Here is an 18,746-nt window from a genome sequence, read left to right on the forward strand (position 1 = left end):
TAGGCTGATGAAAATGACGCTACCATTTTAAGGGTGTAGTACTTTATGGCCATCTGATACTGTACGGCATTAACATATTTTTGAAGAGAACAATTGATAATATGATAAAATCACTATGCCGTCTAACTGAAGTGAACGGGTGTGTATATAATATCCACATCCCCTACAAACCTTTGGACCAACGAAAATGTACGGCATGTAAAAAAATATTATCTATGCATAAAACACTTTCAAAATAAATTAATTTTATGTTGTTTCAAATCACCCCCCGGACCACGGAAAGAGAGGGGGTTGCTACCCTCAATTTTTTCCCCTTGTCGCATGATTTTTGTACGGCGTTGCGGAATAATGGATTAGAGGCTGTATTGAAACAGTATGAAACTAGTGCCGTACAGAATTAAATGACCAAATTTACCCCGGAAATTGTCAGAAAATCAAAACATTTACTGACTTTGTGGCGCACAATTTTTTTACGGCACTGCGCGCTTTCTTATTATTTTTCATGGATCTATCGATGGTAAAAATGCCGTACAAAAATATATGACCAAAATGTACTCACTCTACCTGCACTTTTCAATTCTCACCAGCACTCTGTTGGACAGCTTACAAGTGACGGCATAGTGCTGAAACTTATTATTTTATGCTCTTATATCGTCCTGTATACGTCACCTGGTGGTTCATATGACCCACCCATTTTTAAACATGGGCCTGTAGTCTATAAAAGCTATCAGTGGCATTGAATATTTTCTGACTTTATTATTATGAAAGAAATAAGTTATAACATAGCTATATTTATTTTATACCAATTTTGAACATATCTCTCCAGAAAATTATAACCCAGTACCAAAATATTAATTTAATATTATTATTGCTTTTCCTAAGTAGACAAAATACTGGCGAAGTCTTAGGCGCAATATGTATATATTTAGACGGACCACTTTTATCTAAAAAATGCCTATACCATACGTAAGACCCCCTTCGTTCGACTGCCTATAGTTCGCGACAGGTCGACAATGATCGACATGGCCATCGGGTTGGGGACGCCCTGCACAGCCTCCGCGCCAACTCGGTATGGGATAACGCGGGTGACGTGCGGGTGTGCGGGGCGTCCCTCCGCCTCACACCTCGGTTGCCATCTCGACCTGTCGCGTACTATAGTAGTAAGGTACCTAATTACTTATCAATGGCAATGGTAATCAATTTAAAATTCAATTCTGACGTGACGAGCCAACCAGCCCGCATAAATAAAAGAATTATTGAGATAATAACTGTGTCCTTATTGCCTCATTTTCTTGAAACAACAGCCTTATCTAGGTCGCACTTCATAACTAGGACGAGTTTAGTCATATTTAAAGATCTATTATTATCTATACCTGACTATAGGCATAACGGGGAGGGGGCATTTCAGGTGTGCATGTTAAAAATATATCCACACTTCTTGAAATTATTATTGTTTCTTTATTTATTTTGCAATGCAAATAATTGGCACAGATTTTTTGCAGGTTTATATTTTGTTTATTATACCTAAGTTAAGCGGCAGCGAACCGAAACGAAACTAAGTTGGTTACGAATCCCCTGGGTCGTCAAATCCTGCCGGTTAGGCAATTTTTGATAAGTATGTATTTAAAATTATTAAATAGTACAATTTGCTGGCACATTTGACTTCATTAAAATTGTAACTCTGTTCACATTACTGTAGTAAAAATACAGAGCAAGACTATATAACTGAACTGCAATGCTACTGGAATAATGTAGAACGGTCAATATGGAATTATAATTTATTCTATACACGCTGTTATTTACCACATTATTTAGATGCATATAGTAAGTGACAGGTGTTGAGCGTTTTCCGCTTAGCCAATAAGAACCCGAAAGGGGAATACCTCTGTCCGCTATGCTTAACATACGTACTCGTTAATTTTCATAATAAAAGATTGTTGAACAAAAGCTACAGCTTACAAAGAAATACTTCGCTCATTTTTATGAAAAACAATGGATGTAAAACATAATATGTTTACTCATCAGGTTTTTGGGCGTATGTAAGTAGGTACCTAATTGTATGTTCTGGATTATTCATTCAAACTATGATGATCGCATATGATTATATATAATGCATTTAATTTATACAAAAAAAAAAATTACGTAAAAAATTACATAACTTTTTAAAATCGGGCTTTGATAATTATTTATTATTGTTTAAAGACAATAATATACGTAATAAATGTCTGAATATTGATAACCACATTATATACAAAAAATGAAAGAATTCCATGAGGAAAAATTGGCAAGAATAATTTCAATAGACATCATATTTTAATAGCCATTGGGAGGGATCCAAAAAATTAAATGCGACAGCAAAATTGCACGTTTTGCAAAGGAGTAAATGTCAGGTTGCATAAACTATCGCAAAAAATCATAAATTATCGCAAACTAGTAAGAACATAAATGAGACGATTTTTAGGGTTCCGTACCTCTGTCTGACTCGCACTAGGCCGGTTTTTTGAACCTCAGAGATTCTGTACGCATTTCATTACATGGAAACGGAACCAATACTTGAACGAATAAGTACTTGAATTGGACGAACTCCCTGGTGCAGTGGTAAGCGCTGTGGTCTTATTCGAGGGAGCGCCCGGGTTCGATTCCCGGTAGGGGTTTAGAATTTTCTAATTTCTAATTCTCTGCAGTCTGGCCTGGTGGGAGGATTCGGCCGTGGCTAGTTACCACCCTATCGGCAAAGTTATGCCGCTAAGCGATTTAGCGTTCCGGTACGATGCCGTAAGCGTTTAAGAAAAACTGCCATGCTCCTTCCAGATTAGCCCGCTTCCATCATAGACTGCATCATCACTTAATACCAGGTGAGACTGCATTCAAGACCTTACTTGTATCTTTAAAAAAAAAAAGAATAACGTAAGTATAGCCTATATCCTTCCCCAGGGTGCGAGTTATCTCTGTACCAAACGTCAAAATCGGTTAAACGGATGGGCCGAGAAAAGCTAACAGAGAAACATACAGACACACTTTCGTATTTATCATAGCAGCCAGTATAGATATTTAAGCCTGAAAACCGGACTTACGAGTAGCAAGCCCAGTGCCAGAATTACCTACTGTTCCTAACGGAACTATTATGTACATAGGTACGTTTAAGTAATTTTAAGTGTCACCGGCCAACGCCTGCTACAATCATTAGCAAGTGAACAAAAAAGCCTTCGTGCACGTAATTTCTTGAAAAGTAAAATATATACCTCTCTGTCTATAATAGCTACCTAATACTATCTGTGATACGGCGAAGAAGTTATTTTGCGGTTTTCCCTTAAAAAAGAATTACCAATGTAATTTTATGATTTTATACTTTGTTGTACCCACCTATTCTTAAACTGTAAATAAGAGCTGTTACTAAACAAAATTGTAAGCGACTGACTTGCTGATGTCAATCTTAATTTTTACACAGTAATTGCATAGTGCCAAAACAGAAACTGCAATACTATTACTTGCAGGAATATAAACACGATTGCGACTGTGAGCGCCATCTCGTAACAAGATAGAGTAACATTTCGTATTGTGGTCACGTGACCCGACCAGCGACCATCTGATCAGATGTCCTCTGTCTCGAAACCTCCTCAGCAAAAAATATAAGTACTACTATTACTCTACCTAAGGTCGCCAGCGCAGCACGCATGTGACACTAACGACAATGACGCGAAACCCACTATCACGACATCATGTTCTCCGGCCTGTAGTCTCACCAGTAAAACACTTACTGACCAACAGAGTTGTTTATATGTTGAATAAATTGCCCAAGGATGCGGTTATATCAAGCTCTGTTAACCAGTTCAAGAATAGATTGGACAAACATTTGGAAAACTCGAAGCACTTATATATAGAAGCATCAGTGAAAGCTGCTTAGTCTATTATAAATAACTAGTTACCAGATGATGCCCGCGACTTCGTCCGCGTGGATTTAGGTTTTTAAAAATCCCGTGGGAATTCGTTAGTTTTTTCTGGATGATAAGTTGCCTATGTCAATTTCCAGGACGCAAGCTACCTCTGTACGAAATTCCATATAAATCGGTTAACAGAATGGCCTGTAAGAATCCTGAGGGAAATTTTTGATTTTCTGGGATAAAAAGTAGCCTATGTCCGTCCATTAATAAATGATTTGGTAATTTTTTGGCATCCTCTTATATGTATCTGATCTGCAAGCAGCAACTTTTTTTGGGCTATTTGTTTTGCAATTACTGTAAAAAGCATAGGTACCTCTGTTGTAGGGGAAGGGGAGGCAGTAGGGGGAGGGTCGTCTGCACTCGATATCGCCCATGTCGCTACAAACGCCACCACAGCCAAGAAGAATGTCCTCCGACGCAGCATTCTCAAGCTGGAAATTATAAAAATAAGTAAAAGGTTACAACAAAATAATCTATTATTAAGGATGCTGAAAAAACCTTTTTACATAGACTACCATACACTCAGAGGTCTATAGTAGTAGTACTGAGAGTACAAAACTGGTAAGAAACCCAAAAGCTACCATGTAAGAGTCAACTTACAGTCTGCATCATAAAGCCTTATTTTATAGAGAGGGGGGGAGCTTCTCAAGATCTCTAATCATGATCTTTGCACATGAATGAAGATGAAAAAGCAAGGTATAATTTGCATAAATATGCAGATGATCCAATATTATTAGCAAACAATACAAATTATGATAATTTAAGTAACTATAGTTAGATTATTATCTTTTGGAGTTTTAGTCAAGTACTCAATAGCCTTAAATAAACATAATATTTAGATATCAAATCAAAACTATTATCAGCTAGTTAGTAGGTATATCTATATAAATATAAAAGGAAAAGCTGACTGACTGACTGATCTATCAACGCACAGTTCAAACTACTGGATGAATCAGGCTGATGATATTTAGCACGCAGATAGCTATAATGATGTAGGCATGTAGAAAGGATTTTTGGAAAATTCAACCCCTAACGGAGTAAAATAGGGGGTTGAAATTTGTGAAGTCCATGCGGACAAAGTCACAACTATAAGCTAGTTCTGAATTAAATTAATTATTGTAAAGAGAATTCACCTGTGCTGTCTTGTTAACTTAGAGAATAACAAATGAAACACTTTGAAACTCAGTTACAGAATATTATTGAAGTGGCAAGTTCATTTCAATGAGCAACAATAACCATGTTATTTGCTTGGGTGGACAGACAACCTCTAGTAGTCTAATTTTTTTTTGACCTTTAAATAACACTCAGAATAATGACGTAGTTTTGAGGTTTGAATTATTAAGACTAGCAATCGTTAAAAAAAATCTTGCAATACGCTCTAGTAAACTTAGGCTTAAACCATACTTAGCTTTATGATAAGACTAAACCTTGACCACTATTAAATTATAATATAATACAAATTAGATTCCTAGACTCCATTATAATAATCCCGGTATATAACTGTTATTTACATTAAAATGTGACTGTCAAGAAGATAAATATTAAATAGTTATCCCTGACTCAAAAGTAAAAGTTATAAGCTGCAGGAAAGATTAAGTCAAACATCAAAACATTACGAGTTATCTAGAAACATTGAATATATGTTTCAAGAGCTTTTTAAGTCAAAAACAATTTGAAATACTGGGTACCACATACCATCACTAGAAACAAAAACATTTGTACACATCAAACATCCTTTAAGATAAACTGGTGCAGAGAGCAAATCAAATTTTGATCATTATTATTTAGAACTAAGTTTTAAGAATTGAAATAAGGTTTTTTTCTTTCTTTTAATTTCTTTGTTGACAAGAGGACAGTCCTGACATACAGCAATGTAAAAGCTTGTAAATAAAAAAATTAAAAAAGAGGTCACTCGAGAACATTAATGGTTGGCTGCTCTTTTGAGCTCGAGCTTCTCTGAGCATATACATCAAACACTGCAACTTCTGGTCTATCTCTGCTTGTCAAGTCAGTCTATCTGATCCTAAATGAACCCTAAGGCTAAAAAATATTGTTAGGACTGTCCAGACAGAAATTTAAGGGCTCACTGGAATTATGATTCTATTCCTGATGATGAAGAGGGTATGTGGAGTATTAACTAGCTACTTGATTCGTGTGGTTTTAAATATTCCTACAGCATAAATGTCTCCACTAAATAGAGAACCCACATGTAAAATCTCGAGTACTAGACCCAGCAATTTGAGTTGTACGTTGATAGTCCTTGTATATAACTAATAAGACTAAGTTCGTGTTTTTCTAATTATAAACCGTTTCTAATGCATTTAAGATGTCACCGGTTCAACATAAATCTCGAAGTGAATGTACAAAACGCCAACAATCGAAGGCTAATCATACACCATCGAACAAAACTTACGTTAATATAAAGATGCTGTAAAATTGTCGTACACTTGGGTAATAAATTAACCATTTAACATCTCAAATCGATGATTGTTTTATTTAATTAATTTAATTTATCTTAAAAATTACATTTTTCAATTTTCCAAATTTTTTATTGACATATTCTCACATCACCCACCAGAAAAAAAAATTATTGACATTGAGTTGTCAAAGTGCCACTTTCACTCTATTTTGACTATGGGAACCAAAAATTGCAGGAAACCCAGAGGAACATCATAGTAGGTAGTTAAAACCATCCTCATTTTTTTTTCTCTCTCGCCTGGCTTTACAAAGACCAGCCAATGTCAAGTTTGTAGTTATTTGTAACAAGTTACAATTAGTTAAGGGGCATGAGACGGGCCTACCCGCGAAAATCAAATTTAATTTGGTTTTTCGCATTTTTTAAACTAATACGACAACGTAGGCTTATGGAATTTTCAATTGCGACAATGGCAGTATCATCCTCACAGGTTTATATAAAAATCTTTACTTGAAAGGTTCCAGGTTAAAAAAATTAGCTGTAGTATCGACTAATTCTAACACTTTAGTCGATACTACAGCTAATTTCTTTACCAATTAGCCAAACTAAATTAGAATTTCGCGGGCAGGCCCGTCGCTTCCACCTTAAACTATACAAGTATGGACCCCGTCTGTGCCGGCGCTCGCCGACATACGCATGGCACCCCCTTATAGCGCTTTCCAGTCAGTTTTAACAAAAAAACACTCCAAAAAGGCAGAGTACGCCCGCCAGCTAACACCAACACAGACGAAGTCCAAACCACAGACCAATAACATAACCCTCCTCTTCCCATTCTGACTGTACATTCTGAAACACCCAGACAGAGTATACCATAGAGAATATTATTCATCCAAGATCACATCAACTGTTCTGCAGCTCGATTCGTATTTAATGCAGCTAAGCGATTGCGATGCGATCGTGACAATGTAGCTGTCAATGTCATTGTACCGCAAATCCATCGTAATTCGCAAACCGGACTTCGTCTGTGATGGCGTTTGCTGGCGCGCGTGCTGTGCTTGTTTGGAGTGTTTTTTTTTTTGTTAAGAGTGGCTGGTTTTTGTGTTAGTTGGTGTTTTTGGTGGTAGAACTGACTGGGAAGCGCTCTAAAGGGGCGCCGCGCGTATGTCGGCGGGCGCTGGCGCAGACGGAGTCCATACTCGTATAAATTCAATAACTTGAAAATATCACAAACTTGACATTGGCTAATCAGAGTAAAGCCAGATTTAAAGAAAAAAAAATCGCAAACCGCAATCGAGCCAAAGAGTATGTAACTATTACGTAGTACGTACAACTTACGAGTCTACGAGCTGACATTTAACAAAATTGTGGCAAATGTGATTGTTGTTTGTTGATATTGTTAAAAACGTGCTTATTATAAGAAAGAAAACATAAAATGCCTTTAGATTACAGAAGATTCAATGGCCCTGAAGATAGTGTTTCATATAAACGTTTCACTGAAGACTATTTAAAAAGTTACGATGAGTTATACAGTGAATTGATTGATGCTAATGAACATCGTAAGGATGGGCGCGAAATAGAAGAGGCGCGGACCATGTGTATGTTTTGTATGTGTTTTCTGATATTTTTTTCTGTTTAAATGCCTATAAAATTAATCATTCTGATTGAATAACATTTTTACATAGATGCTCGTTCAAACATGGTTTCGCAAGCAAAAGGCTCATCATACATCGAGATGAAGAAAACTAAAGTTGTGTGCTCTGTTTTCGACCCTAGGGAGACTATGCACCAGAATGAGTTCAGGTAATATATTTTAGATATTTGTTTTCATCATAAAAACATGCATAAACTTGGACTTAGAACTTTGTGTGACATACTTTTCATATGTGATTATCCCAAAGAAGTTTTCTCCAAATTATAAATATACTTAATAATTTAGTTATTTATTAGTATTGTACCTATATTCTACTTTCAGTACACTTGGTCAATTATTCTGTGAAGTAAAGTTTGCACCCTTCTCTTGTCATCACCAAAGACAGCCTCATGTTCCGGACTCTGAAGAGAAGGCACTGTCAGTAGCATTAAGGAAAGCTCTGGAACCAACAGTGTGTCGCCATTTGTTTCCTAATTTCCAAGTAAGTATTTAATAATGTTTTATCAAAATAAAACAAATGTTTATACTCTGACAGTGCCGATTCGATTGTCTTTCGCTAACCTAAATTTAGAGTATCTGCATCTTATTCTTTTTAATATTGCTAAAAAAAGGTAATGAATTTTACATTTTCAAGACTAAATTTTAGTACACACTACAATTAATTTAAACTATAGGCCCACAACTAGCAGCTAAAGTCATGAGGTTTGATCTGTCCTTTTCACATTACATTAGTAAAAAGAGGATGCAAATACTATAAATATAATTATAAGTAATTTAAAAATCTTAAAATATAATTATTATTTTACTTTATTAATATTTTATAAATATAATTTAACTTTAGTTGTGTGCAGAATCAGTACTAATATTATAATTTATTTAAGTACATTTCAACGTGATCCAATATATTTTTTTCATCCATCATCTAGTAATTCAGATGTTCCTAATTAACTTGACTGAATCACTGCACCTACATTCAATTTTGTTGTAATAATACTTGTTTATAATTTATTTCAGATAGACATTTTTGTATACATCCTTGAAAATGATGGCTCTTGTTTAGCCGCAGCTATCAATGCAGCTGGCCTGGCACTAGCCAATGCTGCTGTTCCCATGTATGACATCATCACTGCCTGTTCCGTGGCTATAATTGGGGACAAGATGTTCGTTGACCCTACCCAGCCTGAGGAACATCTTGCCATAACAAGTCCAGATACAAAAACAAACCATGGACTTATCACTATGTCAATGTTACATGAATTAAAACAAGTAGCGGACTTCCGTCAAATAGGCTCTTTAGATGTTGATTGTGTTCTCAAAGCCACAGATATTTTAGAACAAGAATGCAAGAAAATTGTTCCTAAAATACAAAAAATACTTGTAAAGAATGTTGTCAAAGGTGTGGAACAACAAAAGAAGTTACATGAGGAAGCAAAAGTGCGAGAAGCTGCTTTAAAAGCAAAAATGGAAGAATGGAAGTTGTTATTAAATGGTGGATGAAATCAAATTTTGTTTTTGTTATTCCTCAATTAGTTTTTGAGGTAATTTTAGTATAGTAAATGCCCCACTTTATGGTCTAACAGCTAATTTAATCTTAATTAACTTAGAAATTTATTTCTACTGTGCTTGACGTTTGGTTTCACATGAAAAATATGCAGAGTCCCAATCATAGTGATTCAAGGCATTTTAGTATCATGCTGTAAGCAGCCAGATTATTTCTGTAGATTTTAACTTGGCCAACAACCATTACAAATAAATTATACCTAATAGCTAAAAATCTGAAAAGTAATGTGTTGTTTGATGCAACTTCATTGTTCTAATACTTACAAAATAAAAAACAATTGCATTTTATCCCATTTATTATAAATTATAATTGCTTGGTACAGTACAGACATTACAAAATAAGTAAGACTTGTTTAGTCTTCAGGTTTTTCTGGTGGTGGTCCACAGGGTTGTAACATCCTCTCCATCAAATTAAACTTAACTCTTGCTTTAGATTCATTTTCGACAATCGCAAAATAGCTCAAGAGGTCTGGATGACCCATGTAACTACAACAGGAGTCTCTGTGTTGATTCGTCATCCACTCGTATTTTGTAGTGTCGGCGTGACCCGTACCGATATATTTACTTTGTAAATGCTCTAATTGACTGTGGATGTTGTATCTTTCACCCATTTTTCTGTAAAGAAAAGGCTTATCAAAATAAAATCATCAAAAATGAATCAAAAAATGAATAGCTCTTTTTGACAGCATGTTTATTGCTGCATATACTTTGGCGACAGAAAAATAAGCAATTAAAACAGTTACCTTGCTTGAAGCCTAAAAGTCTTTTAAAGAGTAATTATTAATTTTAATCCGTATATGGTTTGTTTTGCTTTTCTCACAAACAGATTACAGAATCGTTTGAACTCAGTTTGAACTTTGACAACTTGACAAGGATCAAGGTTAGGATTTAGGAATTTGACAGACGTTAGACAATTTGACAGCAAAAAAACCATAGACAACATATAGTGCACAAAGATAAACATCTTATGCTGATCCAACTTTTTAAATATCTGATTTCCGCTGCTGGATTTAGCTTTTTGGAGCTCATTGGCAATTGTGTTGTCATAGAAATTCAATGCTCAAGTTTTTTTGTTATTCGGATAATCGAATTATTTATTCACCTCACGGTAACTATTTTAATTTCAAAACATTATTTTATTAATACGCCAGACGCACAATTATTTTAATATTTTATGAAAACACAATGTATAAAAATGGAAAACAAAGAAAAACTAGAAAATATTAATGAAAATCCAAGCACTTTACGTAAACAAGCTAAGAAAATGGCTAAACAAAAACAACTGTTTAATAAAAGACCAACGCATTTATTTATGCACGAAAAATGTCTAACCGAAATTGTAAGTATATTATAATAGCAATAGAATAACATTTTAAAACTAGATAATGCTTGTGATTTCGTCCAGTCCACATTGATTTAGGATTTTTAAAGTTGCAAGGGAACTCATTGATTTCCCAAGGTAAAAAGTAGGTAGCGGGTAGCCTAGGTATTATCTGTCTTCGAGATGCATGATGCAAAGAATCTCGTTGTTGTTTATTTATTATAATGGCTTTTTGTTGTGCCACACAGCACATCTCTCTTCCAAATATTGATTATGCCGAGTAAAGGTGACAGACAGATAGACACATTTTCACGTTTTATTACTTATATTTCTAGGGAAGACTGTTGTGACAACAGTTAAAGTATCGACTAAGTGAGAATAGTCGATACTTTAATTAATTTCTTAAACTGGATCTTTTCAAATAAAGATTTTTATATAAACCTGTGAGGAAGATACTGCCACTGTCGGAATTAGAATGCCATAAGCCTACGTTGTCGTATTAGTTTACAAATTGCGAAAAACCAAATTAAATTTGAATTTCGCGGGTCGGCCCGCCAAGACGATATTCCGCGCAGTTTCAAAAGCTGCTAAAGATTGGACTGCGCAATTCTCAGTCTTGCCTGTGGAGTTTTAACTGTTCAGGCAGGACGGAGCAATACGTACAATTTGGCATGTTAATTTTTGAGAGTTAAAAACTTGATGAGTCGCCACGAGACGTCGGGTATTTACCGAGTATCCGGTCGCTTTCGAATAATTTCGAATCCAAGATAAGCCATCAACTATTTACGAATTTGCATCTCGCAAATAATATAAAATGGTAGCACTACGACAGTGCAGTGCTCCCAACGCGCAAGAGTATGTGTAACAGAATATTATGTGTATTTGCTGAATACAACGTAAAATGAGAATGATGCCACTAGGTACTTAACAAGAAAATTAAATATGTATAAATCGTTATTAGAATATTTTTTCATTCGTATTTAAGCAAAACAATATTTTGTTAACCTTTATAATTTGACTAAAATATTGTTTCAGCCTAAGCCCAAAAGCCCAACCCATATTAATTACGCCTATTACCACAACAATCAAATAATCAAAATTGAGAATTTAAATTTGCTTTACAACTTAACGCACTTACATCTTCAATGGAATAAAATAACTAAGATCGAAGGTTTAGAGAATTTGAAAAAGTTGAAAAAATTGTATCTTTCAAATAATAAAATAAGTGTAGTTGAAAATTTGGAAGGACTTAAATATTTAGAAGAATTGCATATTGAAAAACAAAATGTAGACGGTGTGGACCCATTGTGTTTTGATCCCCGGACTATGCTTTCTATTGGAGTAAGAATTTGAAGATTAGTAAATAATTTTAAAGAACTGCCTTTTCAACTTCCATTTTTAAATTATGTCTAATTACTGACTTAACTAACTACTTATACAATTTTCAGATGTCTCTAAGAATTTTAAATGTGTCTCAAAATAAAATTACTTATATGTCTTGGGCTAAGCCTCTTCGTCGATTGGAAGTATTAATTGCCAAAAGAAACAAATTAGAAAATGTTGAGGTAGTATTTGTTTTGAGAATAATTAAGTAGGTACTCTTGGGAATAGATAAGGGGTACATTATACGCCATTGATTTAAAAATGATTTTTAGGCGATAGCTGACGATTTGTGTACTTTGGTCAGCTTGGTGGACGTCAACTTTAAGGAAAATCCAATGATTAAGAAACATCGATATAAAGAAACTATAATAGCCAGATGTGCTCAATTACGTGAGTATGAGTACATTTTGTTTTCTTTTTGCATTTGAATATTTTCTCGACCACGATTGAGGATATACATATTGGGCGATGCATACTACCTACTTTAACATTATCTACATAAGATGAGTTTTACACGAATCTTTCCGTCAGATTTCGTATGCTACATATCTTGTCACAAGCGTGGCATACTTTATGTAAGCAAGGTTTCCGGCAGTAACTACACGTCTACTTATGTACTTAATTTTATACAATAATTTTTACAGGAGTATTGGATAATATACCAATTCATAACACGTCTAGAATGTTCTTGAGAAACTTTGATAAAGTTGTGAGACTACGGCAGCTGCACGAGAAAAACAAAATAAGTATGACCAGTCAAGGTGTGGAGGACTTCTTTGAATTGAACATGTTACCTTATCCAAGGGCACTTAGTGCTATGTCTATTTCGGAGTTTTCTAATCAAAAGCCAAAAAGTAAGTACCTATAGGATTAAAAATAGTATAACAGGTATATAAGTAATTGTTTTGAGTCGTCAACATTATTATCAATCGATAGATGTCCATTGCTGGATACAGATCTCTTGAAAGGACTTCCACACGCCATAGTCTTGCGTCCTCTGAATCCAGCGGCTCCCTGTGACTCGTTAGAGATTGCCACTCCACCTAGAGAAAGTCTTCCAACGCTACACTTTCTGCTACGCGGGATGCGAGGTCGCCACTCTAGCATCTTAGGGCCCTAGTCCCAAAACTCTAATTGTTTTGAGTAATGAGTAATGACGAATAAGATAATGTTTTATAACCACTGCTAGATTAAAGTTGCTTTATTTTCGTGAATCTACTTTTTCAATAAGTTATTCAAAGTCTCACATGTTATATTTAAATTATTTATCTGTAGTTTCAGCAATAGATTCAACTTATACCTTCATGCCTCGAAGCATCTGGTATAACAAGAGTTTGCCTTCACCTCGTGAGCATGTAGCACCTCCGATGGAACCTCCACCTATACCTAAAATACCAAATGTAAACGCAGGACAGCCTGTAAAAGGAATACTTAAGAAACCAATGCCTATGAAATATATTTAAACTATATTTTTACCGCGACTTTATTTGATTTTGAAGAAATAATGTGTTTATTTACTAAAAATTTCGTAGATTCTTGTATGGTATTTAGTAAAAATTTGTTCATTTTACTGCTTTTATTTTAAAAATAATGGACCTGTGGATCGCTAAAATGTGTAAATCAGTCAACATAGTTATTATTTTACTAGCTATAAAGGAAGGGATAAGCATTTCCAATAACTTTTTTTTTCTCTCGTCTGGCTTTACAAAGATTAACCAGTCAAGTTTGTAGTTATTTGTAACAAGTTAGTTAAACTATACAAGTATGGACCCCCTCTGTGCCGGCGCTCGCCGACATACGCACGGCACCCCCTTAGAGCGCTTTCCAGTCAATTATAAGAAAAAAAAACACTCCAAAAAGGCAAGCTCCACTCCCAAGCTGGATTGGGTATCCTTTATATAATAATTTTAACGATTTCAAATACTTTAATGTTAACATTAAATAAGGAATAATCTTCGGAAATCTACCACTCGATTTCGTATAAATACTCTGAATATACATCGATGCTCTGAATAGGTACTTTACGTAAATTCCGCACGTGACATGCATATCAAATCACTACGAATCCAGACCATCGAGTAAGAAATAAAAATACATTTGAGTCACTGGTTTGTTCTTTTTTTTAGGTATACTCTGTACAAAAAAAAAGATTATGATTAATGTCAATGTCAAATGTTGGACTTCGTCTGTGGTGGCGGCATATCATATGTTATTGGTCTGTGAGTGGCGTATGCTGACACGCGCGTGCGGTGTCTTTTTGGAATGTTTTTTTTGTTTTAAAAAAGGTTTTTGTGTTTCACTGGTATTTTTTGGTGGTGAAACTGACTGGAAAGCGATCTAAAGGGGCGCCGGCACAGACGAAGTCCATACTTAAATATAGTTTTCCTAACTTGTAAATGACTACTTACTTGACATTAGCTAATCTTTGTAAAGCCAGAAGAGAGAGGAAAAAAAGTCAAATGTTAAAAGTGAGGTTATGTTTTGTGTACATGATCAGGTTAATTTTGATTTTTGTATGAAAAGGTAAATAAATAATAATATGACCATTAAATAAGTCTATGAATATGACCGATAAAATTCTAAGTGCCTGTAGAGTACTTAATGAAGAATCATCAGGTATATTTTATTTCAATAGTTAAATAGTTTTAATTTTAGTTGTCAACAAATACAATAAATTAACTTATTGAAATGTTTTTTGACTAAATAGCTTTATATCTTGGAGGTGATGCAGCAGAGACGAAGTTAATTGACCCGTTGCAATTTTATAGAGACTATGTGTCCAAAAATATACCTGTTATCATTCGAGGTGGGTGCGCAGAGTGGCCGGCCGTTCGCAAATGGAATTCCCAATATTTCAGGTATAAAATATTTAAATTTCAAAGCATACCGCTGGTGCTGGTACGCCATTTTCTGGCATATTTTCAATGGTATATCTTTATGAACCCTTAAAAAATATAGGTAGTTAATTTTAATTATTTCGTCATGCAGGAAAACCCTTGCTGATAAGAAAGTGATAGTAGCATTGACTCCAAATGGCCTGGCCGATGGTATCACACAAGATGCAAAGGGTACAGAGTACTTTGTTATGCCACAGGAGGTTGAAATGTCGATGTCTGAATTCCTGGATACATTAGAGACAAAGAGGTAAGGTAAGTGGCATTATGAAGAAGGGTTATCTTATCACACATAATATCAACTCTTTCTATTCATTTCTTTCTGTCAAACTCTACTGCACTGCACATGTAACAGTGTCGTCGCCTTGTCTAACAACAAGAACCTCTCACCTTTGAGAACATGTTTCCTCAGGATGTTTTCCTTCACCATTAAAGAAATGATATTAAATCACAAAATAATATTTTTTCGTAACAAACTATGTAACAACTAACAAAATAATCATATATTGTAATGTACCTATTAGAGTGTATGTCTATGTATACGTAATTGTATACAGGGTGGTCAAAAAGTCGTGCATCAAACGAAATAGGGAGATAGAGGAGGTCATTTCTAGCAAAAAAAAATTCTACAGCATGGCCATATTTAAATTGCCCTAAGAGTTATGAATATTTTTGGGTTTTTTAACAAAATACCAGATTCTCTTACAATTAGACTAATTAAAAAAAAATTTGATAAAAAACAATAAAACAAACGATGCTGTGTCATTACTAGATAATGTATCAGCACTACAAACCTTCTATTGAGGCTCTGGCTACCAAATTACAAGAGCAATTAATTTTTTTCCAAAACTTTTAAAGCGTTACCAAAAATTAAATGTCACTTTAAAAGCGCACTGTGAAAAAAAAATGTACTACGGAAAAGTGACCCTGTATCAGAAAAACTTGCTGATTTAATGCCAATTTAAATGAGGTATAACACATTACTCTTTGTTTCGTAGTTTTGGTATTATAATCGTTTTTTCCTATCAAGGTGCTTTCAGTAGATTAGTTTAACTTCAAAATAATTTTGAAGATTATCATGCTGCTAGTTAAATTGCTAGTTTTTTGTACGTTGGAATGCTAGAAACATCACTGTGCTTGTCACACTTAAAATTTGTGAAAAGAACAGATACTCTTCACTACCACGACGTGCCAGAACTACCCTTTTGCGAATTTTTTCTATCTCCCTATTGCGTTTGATCCACGACTTTTTGACCACCCTGTATATACATGATGACTCCTCGTCTTATCCTATAGGTTCGAACATACGGGTTACCTGGGAGAGATCACTTTAGTGATAAGGTCGCCCTTTGTATTTTTATCTGTATCATTTATTATTTTCTTTGTAATTTTGTGCAATAAAGATGTTTAAAATAAAAATAAAATAAATATCCTTCCAATTCAGTTCCAAGGTGTGGAATGCAGAGGCCGACTTACACTTGGCCTGTTTTATTTTAAAGTGTAACTTTTTTACAGCGAAAACTTAATTCCTTACATTCAGAGACAGAACTCAAATCTTACAGAGGATTTTAGTGAACTTATAGGAGATGTGGAGTCAGACGTCAGTTTTGCGAGTAAGGCATTCAACAAGAAACCAGATGCTGTCAACTTTTGGATGGGAGATCACAGGGCTGTCACATCTAGTATGTAGTTTGTTGTCATATTTTTTAAATATTTTTTTTTAATCTATAGCTACTAAAAAAAAAATTAGTAGTTTCACAAATTTCATTATTTATAAGGACAAAGACTAACCTGGAAGCTTTAGTATAAAGTAACATTATAAAATACTAGCTGACGCCCGCGACTTCGTCCGCGTGGATTTAGGTTTTTCGAAATCCCATGGGAACTCTTTGGTTTTCCGGGATAAAAAGTAGCCTATGTGTTAATCCAGGACATTATCTATCTCCATTCCGAATTTCAGCCAAATCCGTCTAGTAGTTTTTGCGTGAAGGAGTAACAAACATACACACACACACACAGACACACACATACAAACTTTCGCCTTTATAATATTAGTATATAATATATATAATATTAGTATATTAGTATGTAATATTAGTATGTAGTGTGATGGACTGTATACTGGCGTACTACTGGTATCTCAAATTGTCGATTCCATCAAATAAATATTATTTCGCTCTTCACCATGTCACAGTTCATATGTAATGTCTTAAAACTATTTTTTTTTTGTTTCAACTTTCAGTGCATAAAGATCCCTATGAAAACATATACTGTGTGATAGACGGCTACAAGGACTTTATCTTAATACCACCAACTGATTTACCCTACGTACCATACAACAGGTATCCTCAAGCTCAATTCCAAAGAATACAGGATAAGTGGGACATTATACCACTTGAGGATGACATTGATACCAAAAATGATAGCCTAAAGAATGGTTTACCTTGGATTTGTATAGGTAAGTCCATAATAAGTCTAACAAGACTGTTTTAATATTGATATCTGCTTGATGCAGCCAATGATTTGTAAATCATAGAGCAAAAAATAATGCAGTGCATTATATTCCCTGCAGACCTGAAAACCAATAAAAGAAATCTAAAGAAGGCCCACATAACCCTACTACTTATATTAAGGGATCTCCATAATATGTATAATAATATTATAATTAATACATAATATTATAGGCCTTGCGATTTTTCAAAAACCTAAATTCACGCCGGGTATTACTGTGTCTGTCTGTTAAGACCTTTTCATGACCCATCTATTTAACCGATTTTGAATAAATAAGGAAGGTACAGAGACAACTTGGATGCTAGAGAGTGGGGACGAACATACTATGTATAGTCCGCGACAGGTTGAGATGGCAATCGAGGTATGAGGGACGTCCCGCACACCCGCACGTCGTCGCCCGAATCAAGCGCAGTGGCTGCGCGGGTGTGCGGGGCGTTACCTCCCCGATTGTAATTTCGACCTTTTACATACTTCTTTCTAACCTGGAAAATCAGATTATTTGCACATAATCTTAAAATAGCCTTGAAAAACCTAAAACCACGCGAAGGAAGTAGCGGGTATCATCTAGTTATGCACTTTCCGGTTTTAGTTCCTATGTCCGGCTATGGACATCTATCAGTTGGTGATCTACATTAAGTTTCTCTTTTCAGATCCCCTTAAACCAGACCTGATAAAGTATCCGTTATACGCAAAAGCCCACAAGTTTAAGGTGCGCCTTCACAAGGGCGACTGCCTCTACCTCCCTAGTCTATGGTTCCACCATGTGACGCAGAGCCATGGTTGCATAGCCGTCAATTATTGGTACGATATGGATTTCGATATCAAGTATTGTTATTTTAAAATGTTGGAAGCGTTATGTGATAAATATTAATCTAGTAAGTAAATCTTTTTTGTTTGAATAAATTGTTTCATTTCACTTATTTTATGAGCTAGGTAGAGAGTTTTTCTATTTGTTGGTAGTTATGTACCAATAATATAGATTATATTTTTTTGACGAGGCTAGGCAACCCTTTATGTTTTGTATCTTTGTATACTTCGTATTTAGGATAGATTTATTTGAAACTTGTAA

General features: G+C 34.9%; 4 protein-coding genes across 5 annotated transcripts in view; 2 read left to right on the forward strand and 2 right to left on the reverse strand.

Annotated features, from left to right (window-relative positions):
* Positions 1-6,525, reverse strand: part of LOC123865166 (transmembrane protein 165) — a 28,895-nt gene extending 22,370 nt beyond the window's left edge. The window contains exons 1-2 of the mRNA XM_045906039.1: positions 6,355-6,525; positions 4,255-4,372 (exon numbers count right to left, since the gene is read on the reverse strand). Of these exons, the coding sequence (XP_045761995.1) occupies positions 4,255-4,365 (111 nt within the window). The 5' untranslated portion in view covers positions 4,366-4,372; positions 6,355-6,525. The remainder of the gene's footprint in view (positions 1-4,254; positions 4,373-6,354) is intronic.
* A 1,160-nt stretch (positions 6,526-7,685) lies between these two features.
* LOC123865164 (exosome complex component MTR3) lies at positions 7,686-9,512 on the forward strand. Of its 2 annotated transcripts, none has more exons than XM_045906034.1 (4): positions 7,686-7,952; positions 8,040-8,157; positions 8,330-8,489; positions 9,023-9,512. In XM_045906034.1, the coding sequence occupies exons 1-4, from the start codon at positions 7,790-7,792 to the stop codon at positions 9,503-9,505; spliced, it is 924 nt and encodes a 307-aa protein (XP_045761990.1). In that variant the 5' UTR covers positions 7,686-7,789; the 3' UTR covers positions 9,506-9,512. The 2 variants fall into 2 exon arrangements, with proteins under 2 accessions (XP_045761990.1, XP_045761989.1); XM_045906033.1 differs by having other exon boundaries at positions 7,688-7,961.
* A 334-nt stretch (positions 9,513-9,846) lies between these two features.
* LOC123865175 (splicing factor 3B subunit 5) lies at positions 9,847-10,439 on the reverse strand. Its single transcript, XM_045906054.1, has 2 exons — positions 10,312-10,439; positions 9,847-10,183 (listed from the first exon to the last, which is right to left on the reverse strand). The coding sequence occupies exon 2, from the start codon at positions 10,177-10,179 to the stop codon at positions 9,922-9,924; it is 258 nt and encodes an 85-aa protein (XP_045762010.1). The 5' UTR covers positions 10,180-10,183; positions 10,312-10,439; the 3' UTR covers positions 9,847-9,921.
* A 148-nt stretch (positions 10,440-10,587) lies between these two features.
* LOC123865177 lies at positions 10,588-18,574 on the forward strand. The gene is made up of 10 exons (XM_045906055.1): positions 10,588-10,907; positions 11,925-12,230; positions 12,338-12,454; positions 12,545-12,662; positions 12,917-13,126; positions 13,548-13,637; positions 15,263-15,416; positions 16,682-16,848; positions 17,409-17,624; positions 18,328-18,574. Exons 1-10 carry the CDS (start codon positions 10,743-10,745, stop codon positions 18,546-18,548), a joined length of 1,764 nt encoding a protein of 587 aa, XP_045762011.1. The 5' UTR covers positions 10,588-10,742; the 3' UTR covers positions 18,549-18,574.
* Positions 18,575-18,746: the final 172 nt, after the last annotated feature.

This window comes from Maniola jurtina, chromosome 5 (genome assembly GCF_905333055.1).
Source record: "Maniola jurtina chromosome 5, ilManJurt1.1, whole genome shotgun sequence".
In the NCBI taxonomy this organism is placed as follows: Eukaryota; Metazoa; Arthropoda; class Insecta; order Lepidoptera; family Nymphalidae; genus Maniola; species Maniola jurtina.

Excerpts from the sequence above, each read along its gene's own strand:
- LOC123865177 (XM_045906055.1), top strand. The coding sequence starts at position 10,743 with ATGAAAACACAATGTATAAAAATGGAAAACAAAGAAAAACTAGAAAAT. Across the intron at positions 12,663-12,916 it reads AGCCAGATGTGCTCAATTAC|GAGTATTGGATAATATACCA; the intron begins GTGAGTATGAGT and ends TAATTTTTACAG. Across the intron at positions 15,417-16,681 it reads GATACATTAGAGACAAAGAG|CGAAAACTTAATTCCTTACA; the intron begins GTAAGGTAAGTG and ends ACTTTTTTACAG.
- LOC123865164 (XM_045906033.1), top strand. The coding sequence starts at position 7,790 with ATGCCTTTAGATTACAGAAGATTCAATGGCCCTGAAGATAGTGTTTCA. Across the intron at positions 7,962-8,039 it reads GCGGACCATGTGTATGTTTT|ATGCTCGTTCAAACATGGTT; the intron begins GTATGTGTTTTC and ends ATTTTTACATAG. Across the intron at positions 8,490-9,022 it reads ATTTGTTTCCTAATTTCCAA|ATAGACATTTTTGTATACAT; the intron begins GTAAGTATTTAA and ends AATTTATTTCAG.
- LOC123865175 (XM_045906054.1), bottom strand. The coding sequence starts at position 10,179 with ATGGGTGAAAGATACAACATCCACAGTCAATTAGAGCATTTACAAAGT.